Source organism: Meleagris gallopavo, chromosome 3 (genome assembly GCF_000146605.3).
Source record: "Meleagris gallopavo isolate NT-WF06-2002-E0010 breed Aviagen turkey brand Nicholas breeding stock chromosome 3, Turkey_5.1, whole genome shotgun sequence".
In the NCBI taxonomy this organism is placed as follows: Eukaryota; Metazoa; Chordata; class Aves; order Galliformes; family Phasianidae; genus Meleagris; species Meleagris gallopavo.
The window spans coordinates 24,588,149-24,600,763 of record NC_015013.2 but is presented as its reverse complement, the minus strand read 5'-3'; the positions used below and the strand labels follow the sequence as shown (position 1 = coordinate 24,600,763).

The 12,615-nt window shown below is 37.0% G+C and overlaps 1 protein-coding gene across 1 annotated transcript in view; it reads right to left on the bottom strand.

Moving 5' to 3' along the window:
• Positions 1 to 213: 213 nt before the first annotated feature.
• DAP (death associated protein) overlaps positions 214 to 12,615 on the bottom strand; it is a 42,849-nt gene continuing 30,447 nt past the window's right edge. The window contains exons 3-4 of the mRNA XM_010708504.1: positions 4,138 to 4,180; positions 214 to 2,473 (exon numbers count right to left, since the gene is read on the bottom strand). Of these exons, the coding sequence (XP_010706806.1) occupies positions 2,354 to 2,473; positions 4,138 to 4,180 (163 nt within the window). The 3' untranslated portion in view covers positions 214 to 2,353. The remainder of the gene's footprint in view (positions 2,474 to 4,137; positions 4,181 to 12,615) is intronic.

Here is a 12,615-nt window from a genome sequence, read left to right as displayed (position 1 = left end):
TAAAATCCCACTGAAGCAACCTTGCTGGTTTGTTTTGTACTTCCAGAGAAATTAGCCCAATATACAATCTCAGGTTTTATTGTTGTGTTATTGCCACATTGACAATTTCAGGACAATTCTTTTGCAATAATTTCATGTAACATCTGAACATAGGCCGTGCTTGTATGTGACTGTGATGTACTTAAAAGTATTAATATCATCAGACAATCCAAATGACCGCTTATGATTCTTTATTTTCGGCAAGAAAAATGCACTGGTAAAGATGGCTATGCATAAACATGGATATCTTCCAACCATACATAATATGCTTTCGTACAAAGACATTTTCTAATCATATAGTGAATCCCGCAGTCTTAAAAGTGACTAAAGATATCTTGAGAATCTTACTTCATTGTACAAACTTATATACCCATCTAAAGAATCAAAGACAAATTTGATACTATCTATTAATGCTATATATATTGCATTAACAACCAAGAGCAGTTGTTTCTAACTCAAAAGCTGGAAATGTGGTGTTGCTTACATAAGGTAGAAACACATAGAGTAGAGCTGTCCAAGCCCACCAAATGGCGTGCAACTATTCTAAAGTATTTTTAGTTTTCCACTATAGTCGATGAATGGAGTCAAGAGCAATTCAGGTCTGCCCTACTGACTGTTTTGACTACAGTTAAAGTCTACACGCTACTTCAGATGTAGACATAAAAACAGGAGAGCTGAATGCCACCATTCTTAAACCAGCAGCTACCAGCATCAAGTGACCATAACCACCAGCTGACACACTGATGCAGAACGCGACAACTACTGGCTGCACTATCCATGAGATGATAGTCTCTCTGTCCTGAATATCCTGGTGATTTAGCTCTTAAATACGTTCCAAGAGGTTCAACAATTCTACCTTCAAGGATAAATTACCCATGTGTGAATCACTTGTACACTCACGAGCAGCTAAGAACAAGGCCTCAGAAGTACCGACATCAGGAACAAAAAAGCATTTTTTTAATGCATATTCTAATGCAGATTAATTCTTATAAACAACACTCACTCCTTAAGGCAAGTACAGTTATCTAATTAACTGAAAATAAGGACTTCATACACAAATCATAGGTCCCCTTCCTTGGTGCAGAATAAATACATCCATGCCTATCTTTTGTAGTACACTCTTTGTATTTCAAGCCTACATACAGATGGCCATACCAGGTCCCTTTCACTCATGTGACATGAGTTATTCCACTTGTGAAATGGGCTGTATTTCATAGTGTTTTGCTTCTGTACTCACTTTTTTAGACTCTTAGAAGTTTTATAAACTCAACAGGGCATTAAAACCTATACTAGTCAGTTAAAAACAGAAGTATATTTTTAAAATGTAGGTAGAATGTTTAAAAAATGACTTTCCTGGGTTTTATAGAGATGAAGAAGGAATTGGCTAGAGATTGTGCTTTTTTTTTTTAATTTCAAACTGTGTAATTGACATATTTAAATACATGGCTTAACCTAATCTGACTGCTGTGTCTGAAAAGTAACTGTTGTTCCCTTCATTAATAATAGTTTTAAAAAAGATGCATAACAGAGCTTAGCTCATTAAGCTAAACACAGTAATAGCGTAATTTAAAAAAAACAAACAGATTTTCCTCCGGTTTAAGTTCAATTCTTGAAGGTCCTGAATTCCTTCAACTTGTTTTGAGACTAGACCACTAGATTTGAGAAATCATCACCTCAAAAAAAAAAAAAAGGACCTGTGAGGTCACAGCAGCAGCGTGCTTATAACTCTTGACTACTTCTTTGCACCCACACAGAGCTTGTACAAAAGAACTTCATCAAGACTAGGAGTGCAAAGGGATGTAAAAAAGATTCAGCTGGATTTCTGCCCACTTGTAATTTAGCATCTCAGGATACTGAAGACTGCAAGACTGTATTCAAGACAATCACTAATTTCTGTCTCAACACAACAAACTCCCAGATAACAAAAGTACCAGTACAAAGGGGATGTTCTCTACTGGTTTAGCATAAAAACTACATTAACTATCTGCTATTGCAATGCCACAACTAAAAGCACAAGTTTTAAGCTCACTAATCATAATCATAATTTCCATCTTGTCAATCAGACAGTCTTATCAAAAAAACCTCCCCTGATCAGCAAATACTTAATAGAAAAGGGAAAACTTTTTATTTGGTATATCAACTCAATAACATCTTTGTTTTTCCTAGCCCTTGGGAATGGAAGTAAAAGAACAGAACAGGATAAGATTTTAGAGGTCAATATCGTTGATCTGATTGTGTGAATCATGAATGGTCAACATCTTCTCTCAAAAACATATTCACTGATGGCAGTTTGGCTGAGATTTTTGTGGTGAGCTCACTTGCGAGGTTGGTGGATGTGCTGTTTGACATGTTGAGGGTGAGGAAGCTTTTCCACTGAAGGATGTGGTTTCTGATGAGCCACCTGAGCAGCTGCTGGAGGGAAGTCCTTATCACCCTGTTTGAAAAACACATTGGGAAAAGTTTAAGAAGTATTAAGTACGTTCTAGTTCAAGTGGATATAAGGCTTTTAAAGTGTGAAGAAAATATGAAAAACAGTGCTGCATATTCCTCTGAAGTCCTGCCATACACATATTATCTTGCCCTTTTTTGCAGCCAACTTCAAAATTTCATTTGCACAAATCTAACTTCTTCCAATTATACACAGCACCTAAGAATGCAGTATCTTAGAGTGATTTGAGGGGAAAAAAAAAAATGAACTTTTTATCTTCACCACTGAATAGCCCCTCGTGTCAAGTCACTGATCTGTATAGTCAGATTTACTTGATTTTACTTTTTTTCACAAAGCAATAAAACAAAGGAACTATTTTACAAATAATTTGAGGCAGCCTGAAAATCTCCCTGCATAGAAAAAACAACTGCAGTAATACTAGTTCTGCAGGAAGAAAGGCACTATGTAAGACTACTCTTGACTCAAATCTTCAAGCTGCCTTTTAACTTCCTCTTGTAACAAAGTCTGCTAATCTGTTGATACTGTTCTAGAGTATCAGTTCACATGTAATACCTATAACTGACTTAGAATATCTTTTCTAGGGTTAGTACTGTTTGTTTTTTTTTTTTTTCTAAGAACTCTTCAACCAGTCAACAACTGGTTTCAACAACTACAACCAGTCCTTGATGACAGAGAACAGCATCACAACTTCCCTACTTAGAAGCTGGGACAGACACAAGGCAGAATAGCCTGTATTCCACTGGTTCAGAGGGTGACAATGTTACAGGGATTTTGTACAAAGCAGATGCCTCAGACTGCTTGTTTCTCACCTGATCCCACTCCAACCTACTTCAACATCCTCCATTCCATTCTGACAGCTTTTTTTTTTTTTTAATCTTGATCACCAGGTTAGCACTTAACATGTTTTTTCAGTTTGTAGACTACTCCAAGCTGCTTCTAATTTTCAAAGATCTCTTCTTGTCAGACTTGACACTTTTCTACCTTCTTTCTTTTGATGCTGATGTTTGTCTCTTACATATTTCTCTGGCACCTTGCACCCTGTTGTTGCAGACAGATTATGTAAAAGCAACTCCTTCTACAACTTGTGAGTAAACAGGTGAACCATATTGTGCACCCCAGTGATAACCATCATGACTAAAGGCCTGTCACAGTGCACAAGGAAGGAATTACTGGTCAGGAAATTAATAGTTAATATTAGTGATTTAGCTTATGGATTTCCAGGTCTTGCTTGTTGTTGCAATTCTATGTACCCCAAGGCACCCATAGGAGCGTAATGCTTTCAAACACACACTATCACTGCCAGAAGTGCTGTGTCACATTACAGAGCAGACTTAAATGCAACTGCTTTCAAAGAAAATCAATGCTGTAACATCTAGCTTAGATATGAAAAGAAGATCAAATAAGCTTTAAGTGCTAAAATTCAAAGAAAAATGGTAGAAACCTTTTCAATAAATAATTTCAATTTCACACACACAAAAAAGCCAAGAAGAATGCTCAAAGGGACATAAACAGATACACAAAACATAAAGACTTTTTTCGTAAAAGAGAGAGGGGAATAGAAAAAGATTAATTCTGCTCTGATCAGTGATTATTCCAAAAAGCTGACTGTCATATTTCTATGGTTAAAAGAAATTTAATGGTAATCTTACCCTTGCTATGACACCAGAGATGAACACTGTTGGTTTAGGTGGGCTGAAAAAAATAAGAGGGATTAATTGTACAAAATATTCAGAAGGTAAAAATGAGAAGCACATCACGTGTACAATAGAAAAAAAAAAATAAAAGGCATTCTTAGAATTAATATTTCAAAGAACAAGATAAATTTCCTCATCAGATGACTTTTGTTTTACTACCACTTTCTGCAGCCAAGAACAGTGATACAGACCTGCAGGTTTGGGCTGCTATTACTTCATATTAATTGACAGAAGTAAAAGGCTAGTCCAAATGCTCTGTGTTCCCTTCTTCATCTTAAGACTCTTGGTTTGTTTGCATTGGGCTATTAATCCTCAAATTTTATATATAGGCTGCCAGCAGTATACTTTAGACTTAGTATATTTGTACTGTAAGAAACAGTGAAAACTATAGCTGGAGTAAACCTACTGCTGCCAGGGAAAATAAAGTAAGATTCTGAGTCATAAAAAAAAAAAAAAACAAAACCCAATACTTAAATCACAGACTTTCAAGCAGATATTTATCTACTCTCTTACATATAGGAGAATAATGCCTGTAATAAAACAAATGTTAAAAACAAAAACAAAAAAAACAACAAAACAAAGCCTGCCTACTTTTTCATTTGCAGACTTCCATTTGCATCAACAGAACCAGATTCAACAGTAGAATTTGACTCGGAAGCTTGGTCAACACATGGATTAGATTCCCTGGCCTATGGATCTCCTGATTAAGTCATGGCATTGCCAGAGTCTCTGAACAGCCTAGTTACTTAATAATCATTGCTCCTCTTGAAATTTTTAGAAAGTTAGCAAGACATGAATAGAAAAAGAGAAAATAGAAAGGAATTTCTGCTTTAAAATATTTCCATTTAAGAATACGAGTAGTATTTCCTGTGATGAGAAAAAGTATTTTGATAGCTATATTAGCACTACTTTGATCTCATTTTTTGCCAGTATAAACTAATAACAAACGAAGATCAATAGCAAAATGCTTTCATTTTATCCTGATTTTGCTCAGCCAATTAGTACATTACAGTCTGGATGAGAAACACTGTAAGGTAAGTAATAAACTGAAAGGAGCAACTCTGAGAAAATACGGATGTACTGCAGTGGCTGCTGGTTCCATTCATAAAGTAACACAATGACAATATATAGGAAATGAACAAGAAACGGAGAAAAAACAAGTAGCAAGTTGTTCTTGCTACTTTATGTTCTTAAATTATACATGGGATCTGGCTTTAATCATGCTCAGAGGAATAATTATTTGTTTGGCATCACATTATTAACAATACGGGATAGTGAGAAATTCAAATCAGATGGATTTTTTCCTACATTCTTACAATGATATTTGAGTGCTCACTATGCCTGTGTGCTGCATGAAATTCAAATCAACATTTCTTAAAAAAAAAAAAAAAGGGGACTGTGTATGCTGAATGAGTTACAGCTTGCCTGTCTACCACCACACTGTATTATCTGTTCTAAGTTCCATACAAATTAAATGTTCCATGCTTTTGGCCAAAAATAAAACCCAGAAGTGTAACGGCTGTAGCAAAATGGATGTTTCAAGGAACTTTTCCCACTGCAAATATTAAGTCTTCTCAGGAACTCTGATCTCCTATTTAGAAATGCCAAGCTGTTATTAATCAAAGGACCTGAGCTTACAAATGCTAAGTTCCCTGGGTATGCAGTAAGTTGGGTAGAGTTAGAATACCTGGTGTGTTTCTGCACATATTTTCACTTACTAGTATATTCTTTTGTCTATGGAACAAGGCTGAAGGCCCTTTAAGAATCATTTTCATAGTAAGTACAAATAAAAGCCTGCCAGAGTTCTATGTTTCAGGTTCTACAACAGATGTAGTTGGCCTATCTTTATAAAGATGACAAAAATCGGTAATGCCATTTTCCTGGTAAAAACTACTTTCCTCAAATATGAAGAATTTAACTAGAACTCTATCATATTTGACATATTTAAACTTGTCTGTACATAGCTGATTCATGGACTGTCTTTAATTGCATTATCTTATAAGACAATAACTAGACCCACCAAAATGCCTCACACTAAACTTGTCCCAGAGTTAACACAGAATGTTTCAGGACAGCACAGGGCAATTTGCTGGTAAAAAGAGTACTTAACCTACTTGGAAACCAGAGTATCTACATCCAGATTTGCTTGGAGCAAATGTGACTTTCATTTCCTAATGAGGTTCAACAAAGTGAAGTGCAAGGTTTTGCACTTGGGTCAAGGCAATCCCAGATATGTATACAAACTGGGGGGAGAACTCCTTGAGAGTAGCCCTGCTGAAAAGGAGTTAGGTGGTTCTGGTTGATGAAGAACTTAATGTGAGCCAGCAGTGTGCTCTTGAAGCTCAGACACCCAATGGCACCCTGGGTTCCATCAGAGGAAGGGTGGTCAGCAGAGACAGGGATGCGCTTGTCCCCCCTCTACTCTGCCCTCATGAGGTCTGAGCCCAGGTCTGAGGTCTCCAGCACAGGAAAGATATGGAGCTGTTGGAGAAGGTGCAAAGGAGGGCCATGAGGATGATCCAAGGGCTGGAGCACCTCTCCTATGAAGACAGGCTGAAGGAACTGGACTTGTTCAGCCTGAAAAAGAGAAGGCTGAGGGGAGACCACACTGAGGCCTCCGAATATTTAAAGGGAGTTTATGAACAGAAGGAAATCAACTTTTGACATGGTAGATAGTGACAGGACAAAGGGGAATGATTTTAAACTAAAGGAAGGGAGAACTAGATTAAATGTTGAGGAAGTTTTTTTTACTGAGCGCTGAAATGCTGGAACAGGTTGCTAGAAAGGCTGCAGATGGCCCATCACCAGAAGTGTTAAAGGCCAGGTTAGATGAGACCCTGGGCAATCTGATCAAGTACTTGACCTAGTGGCTGGCAACCCTGGCTGTAGCAAGATGGTTGAAATTTGATGATCCCTGAGGTCCCTTCCAACCCAAGCCATTCTATGATTCTATGATTTCCACCCTTGATTGTCCTCTTCCTGGCTTTTTGATCAGATTCTTGCTTGGTCTGCAGCTGTCAGACTGAAGAACATTAGACTTCCACCTCAAGCATTTCTATTTTTCTTTTCTGGTTGACCTGAGTAACCATCCTCAATAAATACTGTAATGAGGCATCCTCTCTGATAGAGCTGATCACGAAAGCAAACAGGTGAACATTTCACTCCTATGGAAGAAACATCATCTGACCGTTACGTTCATTTTCATACGTTAATTATCCTTTAGCAGGTAAAAAGACAGCAGGCTGGCTAGAAACATCAATGATTGAGTGAATCTCTATTTATGTTCTATGCTAAGGCCACTGGCATTTTCTTATTTCAATCAGAATATAGTGTCTCAGAAAAATCTTTAAAATTTTAATATTATTGATTATCTTGGATGATTCACAGAACCAGAATCAGGCCACAGCACATCTCATTACACATCAATACTAATGAGGAATCCAACTGATCAAAGAATGGCCTGGATAATCAGTCATTGATTCAAGTTTCAATTTCATTTTTAATGAGAGAAATCTTTTTACAGATGAACTTCTTTGCAATAAATTCAGTCTCTACTGCCAGAGTCTCAAATCATTGGCTTTGTCGGACACAGATTAGCTGCCAGGACCATAATTTCATAATCACACTCCAGGACATCTATTGCAGTTGTGGAATTTCAACATCACTCACTCACTATCATTCCAAACAGTCTACCAAAAATAGATATGAAAATAGAGAATATGCACAGGCTATTATTGTTACATTTGTATAAAATATTATTAAGTATTTCAAATTCTGTTGTTGGCATTTTAAATAAAGCACAACCTACATTTTTATTATTTCATAATCTGCAGTGGTTGCTTTGAGGATCTACTTAATCTGATGAAAATCGGTTTGACAGATGTTGTTTTGAAGACAGAGCATTCCTTTATCTAGGCATCAGTACACAAGAAAGCAAGAAAACATTACTTTGGGACAGAAAATGTGTTTGTTTACAAACATATAGGTTTTTAACACATTTAATGCACACATTCATTTATAATTTAATAATAGCCGCAGCTGATATTGTACAAGGAATACAACAGTAGACTTGCCAAGACAACTTATTATGTGTCAATACTTTCAGAGTCAACACTTAGTTGTTTTATTATAACACAGAGAGGAAAGGAACACATCTGTCAAGATTTCAGCATTTAAAGAACTTATCCAGATTTTATATGTGATGCTGTTAAGAATTGTACCTGTTTAACATCAGAATCTCAACTAGATTCATTTATCTTGACTGTATTCAAATAAAGATTTTTATTATTTCATATTAAGCTTAAATAAGACCTTTATTTGACATTGCAAGTAAATCACAAAAAGAAGATGGAATACTTGAAAAGATCATTAACTAGATGAAATGAGGCATTAATAATAGTAGAATCTTACGTCTTCACCTTAGAGGGGATTGGCTGAGCCCAAGTCTGACAAAAGTATTGTAAAAACAAACACAATGGTATTAGAATTACAGCAAAATCTCCTACAGCCCGCAGAAAATACACATAGATTATAATCATTTATCCAATTCCATTTAAATATAGAACCCGAATAAAGCAGCTTTCCAAGTTATTATTTTTATAGCCCTTAACTAATAAGTTACAAACATATGTATATAGCATGCATATATAATATGCTATATACACATACAGATTACACAGCTTTTTAATTCACAGCTTTTTCCATTCTCAGCTTTTTAAGAGTGGTCCAAAGTGTAGGAAAAAGCACAAGCACATTCCCACATCCCCTGCCCTGTTTGCAGCACCTAGATTGCCCACCCACCCCAGTGTTACCTGATGAGATGGATCTGAAGCTGAGGCCACCTTCCATTGGCTGGCTAAGTGGCAGTTCTAATCTGAATGAAGGACTGTGAGCATCACTCAACTCGTGATTCAGAACAGGAGCCTATATTTAGAGTTGACTAACTGGGTATCTGTCCCTTCTTCCACATGAATTATAAAAGCTTGTAGAAGGAAACAGGCTCATACAGCAGCCAGCCAGGGTACAAACTTACTGCTCGGTACCCACTGGTGATCAGAAAAGTCAAAACAATGTGATAAGACACATGAAGAACAGGAAAAAGCAACCACAAAAATAGTAACTCACTATATACCTTGTTTAAAATACTGTATGTAGTCCAGGAAAATCAGAGCAGAAATAAAGATGGAAAAAAAGATAGGAGAGCATGGAGACCTTCTATGTGAGGAAAGAGTTAAGAAATATTTCCATATTTCTGTATGGAAGAGTGGAGAACGTTGTTCCTATTTCCTCTTTTTGTAACACGTGTAGAAAGTGCCACTTAAAATAGAAGACAAACATTTAAAACCTGTAACAGTAGACACCTTTAAAACATCACAGAATGAAACACAGAACCTCCTGAAAATAAGGAAATATTAAGATCAAGAATTTAGGAAGATTCAAAATCAGAATTAGGTATTTCTGTGACTTACACACGTTCACATCAGGATAGAAACGTGTAGAAGTTAGACAAATGCTGATGCTCTGTAGCTGAAGTTAACCTCAAAATGACAAGGTCTGCAAAGAAAATCTGTTCTGCGCAGAGGTTAAACTTCTGTAATTTATTTTCCTTCCTGCCTTCAATGAAATAGCACAAGAAATTATTTTCCTGATACATCTGATTTATCCACAGTTTATCAGAGTACGAGCACAGACACAAGGTTCCCAATACGGAAACACTTGAACAGGCTAGTCTCCTTTAAAAAGGATAGAACCATACAGATACTAGTCCTTTGCAAGGCTAAGATGACTTTCCTGGGTTAAAAAAAAAAGATTCCAAGTAACACATATCATACACTCTAATTAACAAGTTATTTAGGCAAGCAAAGTGAAAAACATGAAATAGGATGATCCACCCCAATTGTTCCCTCATTAGAGACAAATTTTGCTTCTGCACCTTGTCCCACCAAAGCAGTTTCTCTATGAACAGAAATTTCTCCAAATATTCTGATCATTTTCAATCAATAAAATGCCTGTCTTTAATCCTACCCTTCTCTTTCTGGAGTTGAAAACATTTTGACGAGCTGCTCAAACCATACTTAGGGATTCATATATTCTGAATACGAAACATTAAAGGTAACAGTTCTTAGTTTCAGTTAAATTGCTTTTTAAAAGTGTTCAGATACTTCTTCATAGTGTGCTTATCTGAATTTACATGGTTGCCTTTAATTTTGGCATTGTCGGTGAAAATGAAGTCTGAGATGATTAAAAAGACACTGAGATGATTAAAAACACATTTCTCAGCAACAGAGAAAGACTAACAAGCACACTGCTCATCAGCTTGCCTGAGATACTTTCCAATTGGTTATTATGCATTTAGGTTATTAATTTTCTGGACAGAAAAGTAATAATTAGCCTGACTGACTACCAGAGGGAAATATGCTAGTTGATTGCACTGGGACATGCAGTATCTGATATTCTATGATAATTTATCCTGCTGAGGTCATTTATTTATCTGCCATAACTTTCAAACCTTTAGGATCACCCACAGGATGGCACTGTTGAACCTCTGCTTAATGTGTATGTAAGGACAGAACCTCAAAAAAAATCCAGGTGCTGTGGCAAATGCTACAACAAGTAGAAGCAACGCTTCTTCCTCCTGATGAAATGAGGAATATACACACAGACACTACTTTTGGAAAATAACTTCCTTCTCTCCACGTAGTAATCTGTGTTCCAATATATTCCGTGAGATGGCTTTCACTCTGCTAAATGGTTGCTCTTTCCACATAGGCAAATGAAAGCAAGTTTTAAGGTAGCTCTGAATACCCTATGAGGGCATTTTAATGACTACTTGTTTCGCCATTCATATACAAGCAAATTGGGTGTCCTGATCTTTTAATGAGATAGCAAATCACTATTCATTACGTTTAATAGAGACTGATTGACTTTCATTGTTCTTACATCCTCTGTCAACTCGCTGCAGCACATGGCCTGATTAATCTCACCAGCATCTCATTCATCTTTGTTTTTAGTGCATGCATTAGTGACAGAAGAAAATTATTTAAGAAAGCTATCTCCCATCTCTAATCTGCATTGTTACACAGGCTGTACAGAGAGCATGTTTCTCTTTCTTGCCTTCTTCTGACCACAGAATGAAGATTTAAGCACTTCAGCTTTCCTACAGAATCAAGGATTTAAAAATAGACCACAATTCCCCTGCTGTTGGTTCATTTATTAGGGTTCAAACCTGTCATCCCAATAACTACATAGCATTTAGTGAACATCAATGACAAACTTCACACAGGCAGTAACTGCAGCATTAGCCCACTTAGTACCTGTAGCCCTTCAGCTGGAAAAATGAAAGCTGTGGAGACTGACATAAACCAAGTTTCAATAGTGGCATAACTCTAAGGAAACTCTAAAACAAAGAATTATGTAGAGTTGACTCTGAGCATTTGCAAAATGGCCAAAGATGGTAGTGCAGAGGAGAGGATCAAGTCTTCTGCAATAGCCAAATGCTGAAGTGTGCTTCACTGAATGTTCCCATGACAGTAGCATGCTTCCACACTAATATGACGAGCACGGGCCTGCACTGCACTGCCTCAGATTCTGGGACACATTATCAAGCTGTGGCACTGCTGTAGCTTCTCCTCCTCCTCCCAGCGCTTGAAAGATGGAGTGGAATTAGAAATAGAAACACTGTGACACTGTATTAGGAACACATGATGTCAGTGCAATGGAGGAGACATAGAGATTAGAAGCTAATAAGAAGGCTAAAATCTCTCTGGTGAATCTGTGTTTGTCTCAGACACACAGTGGTGCCTTAGAATGTTTCAGCTACTGCTACTGAAATCTATACCTGACTCTTGCCTTCCTATATCTCAGGCCATTAACCAGTTCAATAGACATTCATGTCTCACTTTCCTATTGGTTTCAACAATTGCAATACCATTTCTTATTAATCCAAACTACACAACAGATATATGTACGTGTCTCCATTTGTATAAACACATCCTCTTCCACATCCATGGCACTACTACAAGAAGCTGACTTAACACTGCTTTACACCTCACGTTCTGCAGTTGTACCCCACTGTTGTGTGAAGCTCTCCAAAGCAAACACAGATGAAAATTCCCATGCAGCAGAACAGATCACGACAAGTTTTCTGTGCATTTCCTTATCTGGAAAAGCTCCCAGCATAACCAAGGGCATTTTGGAAGGTTACACTCTTATAGTATTAGATTCCATGCTGAAGACTGCATGAGTTGGGTGTATTGGCCAGGATCTCACTTTAGTTCAAATCCTTCCGAAGTTGTTTACACAATTCTCTTTGCCCTCCAGAGGCAAGAGAAATTTCTAGAGGAATACATCTTGTCATAGGAATAAGAAACTAGCAAATCTTGGAATCTGAAATTCCTCTTACCTCTTAGTTCAGCCACATAAGGCAAAAAAAAA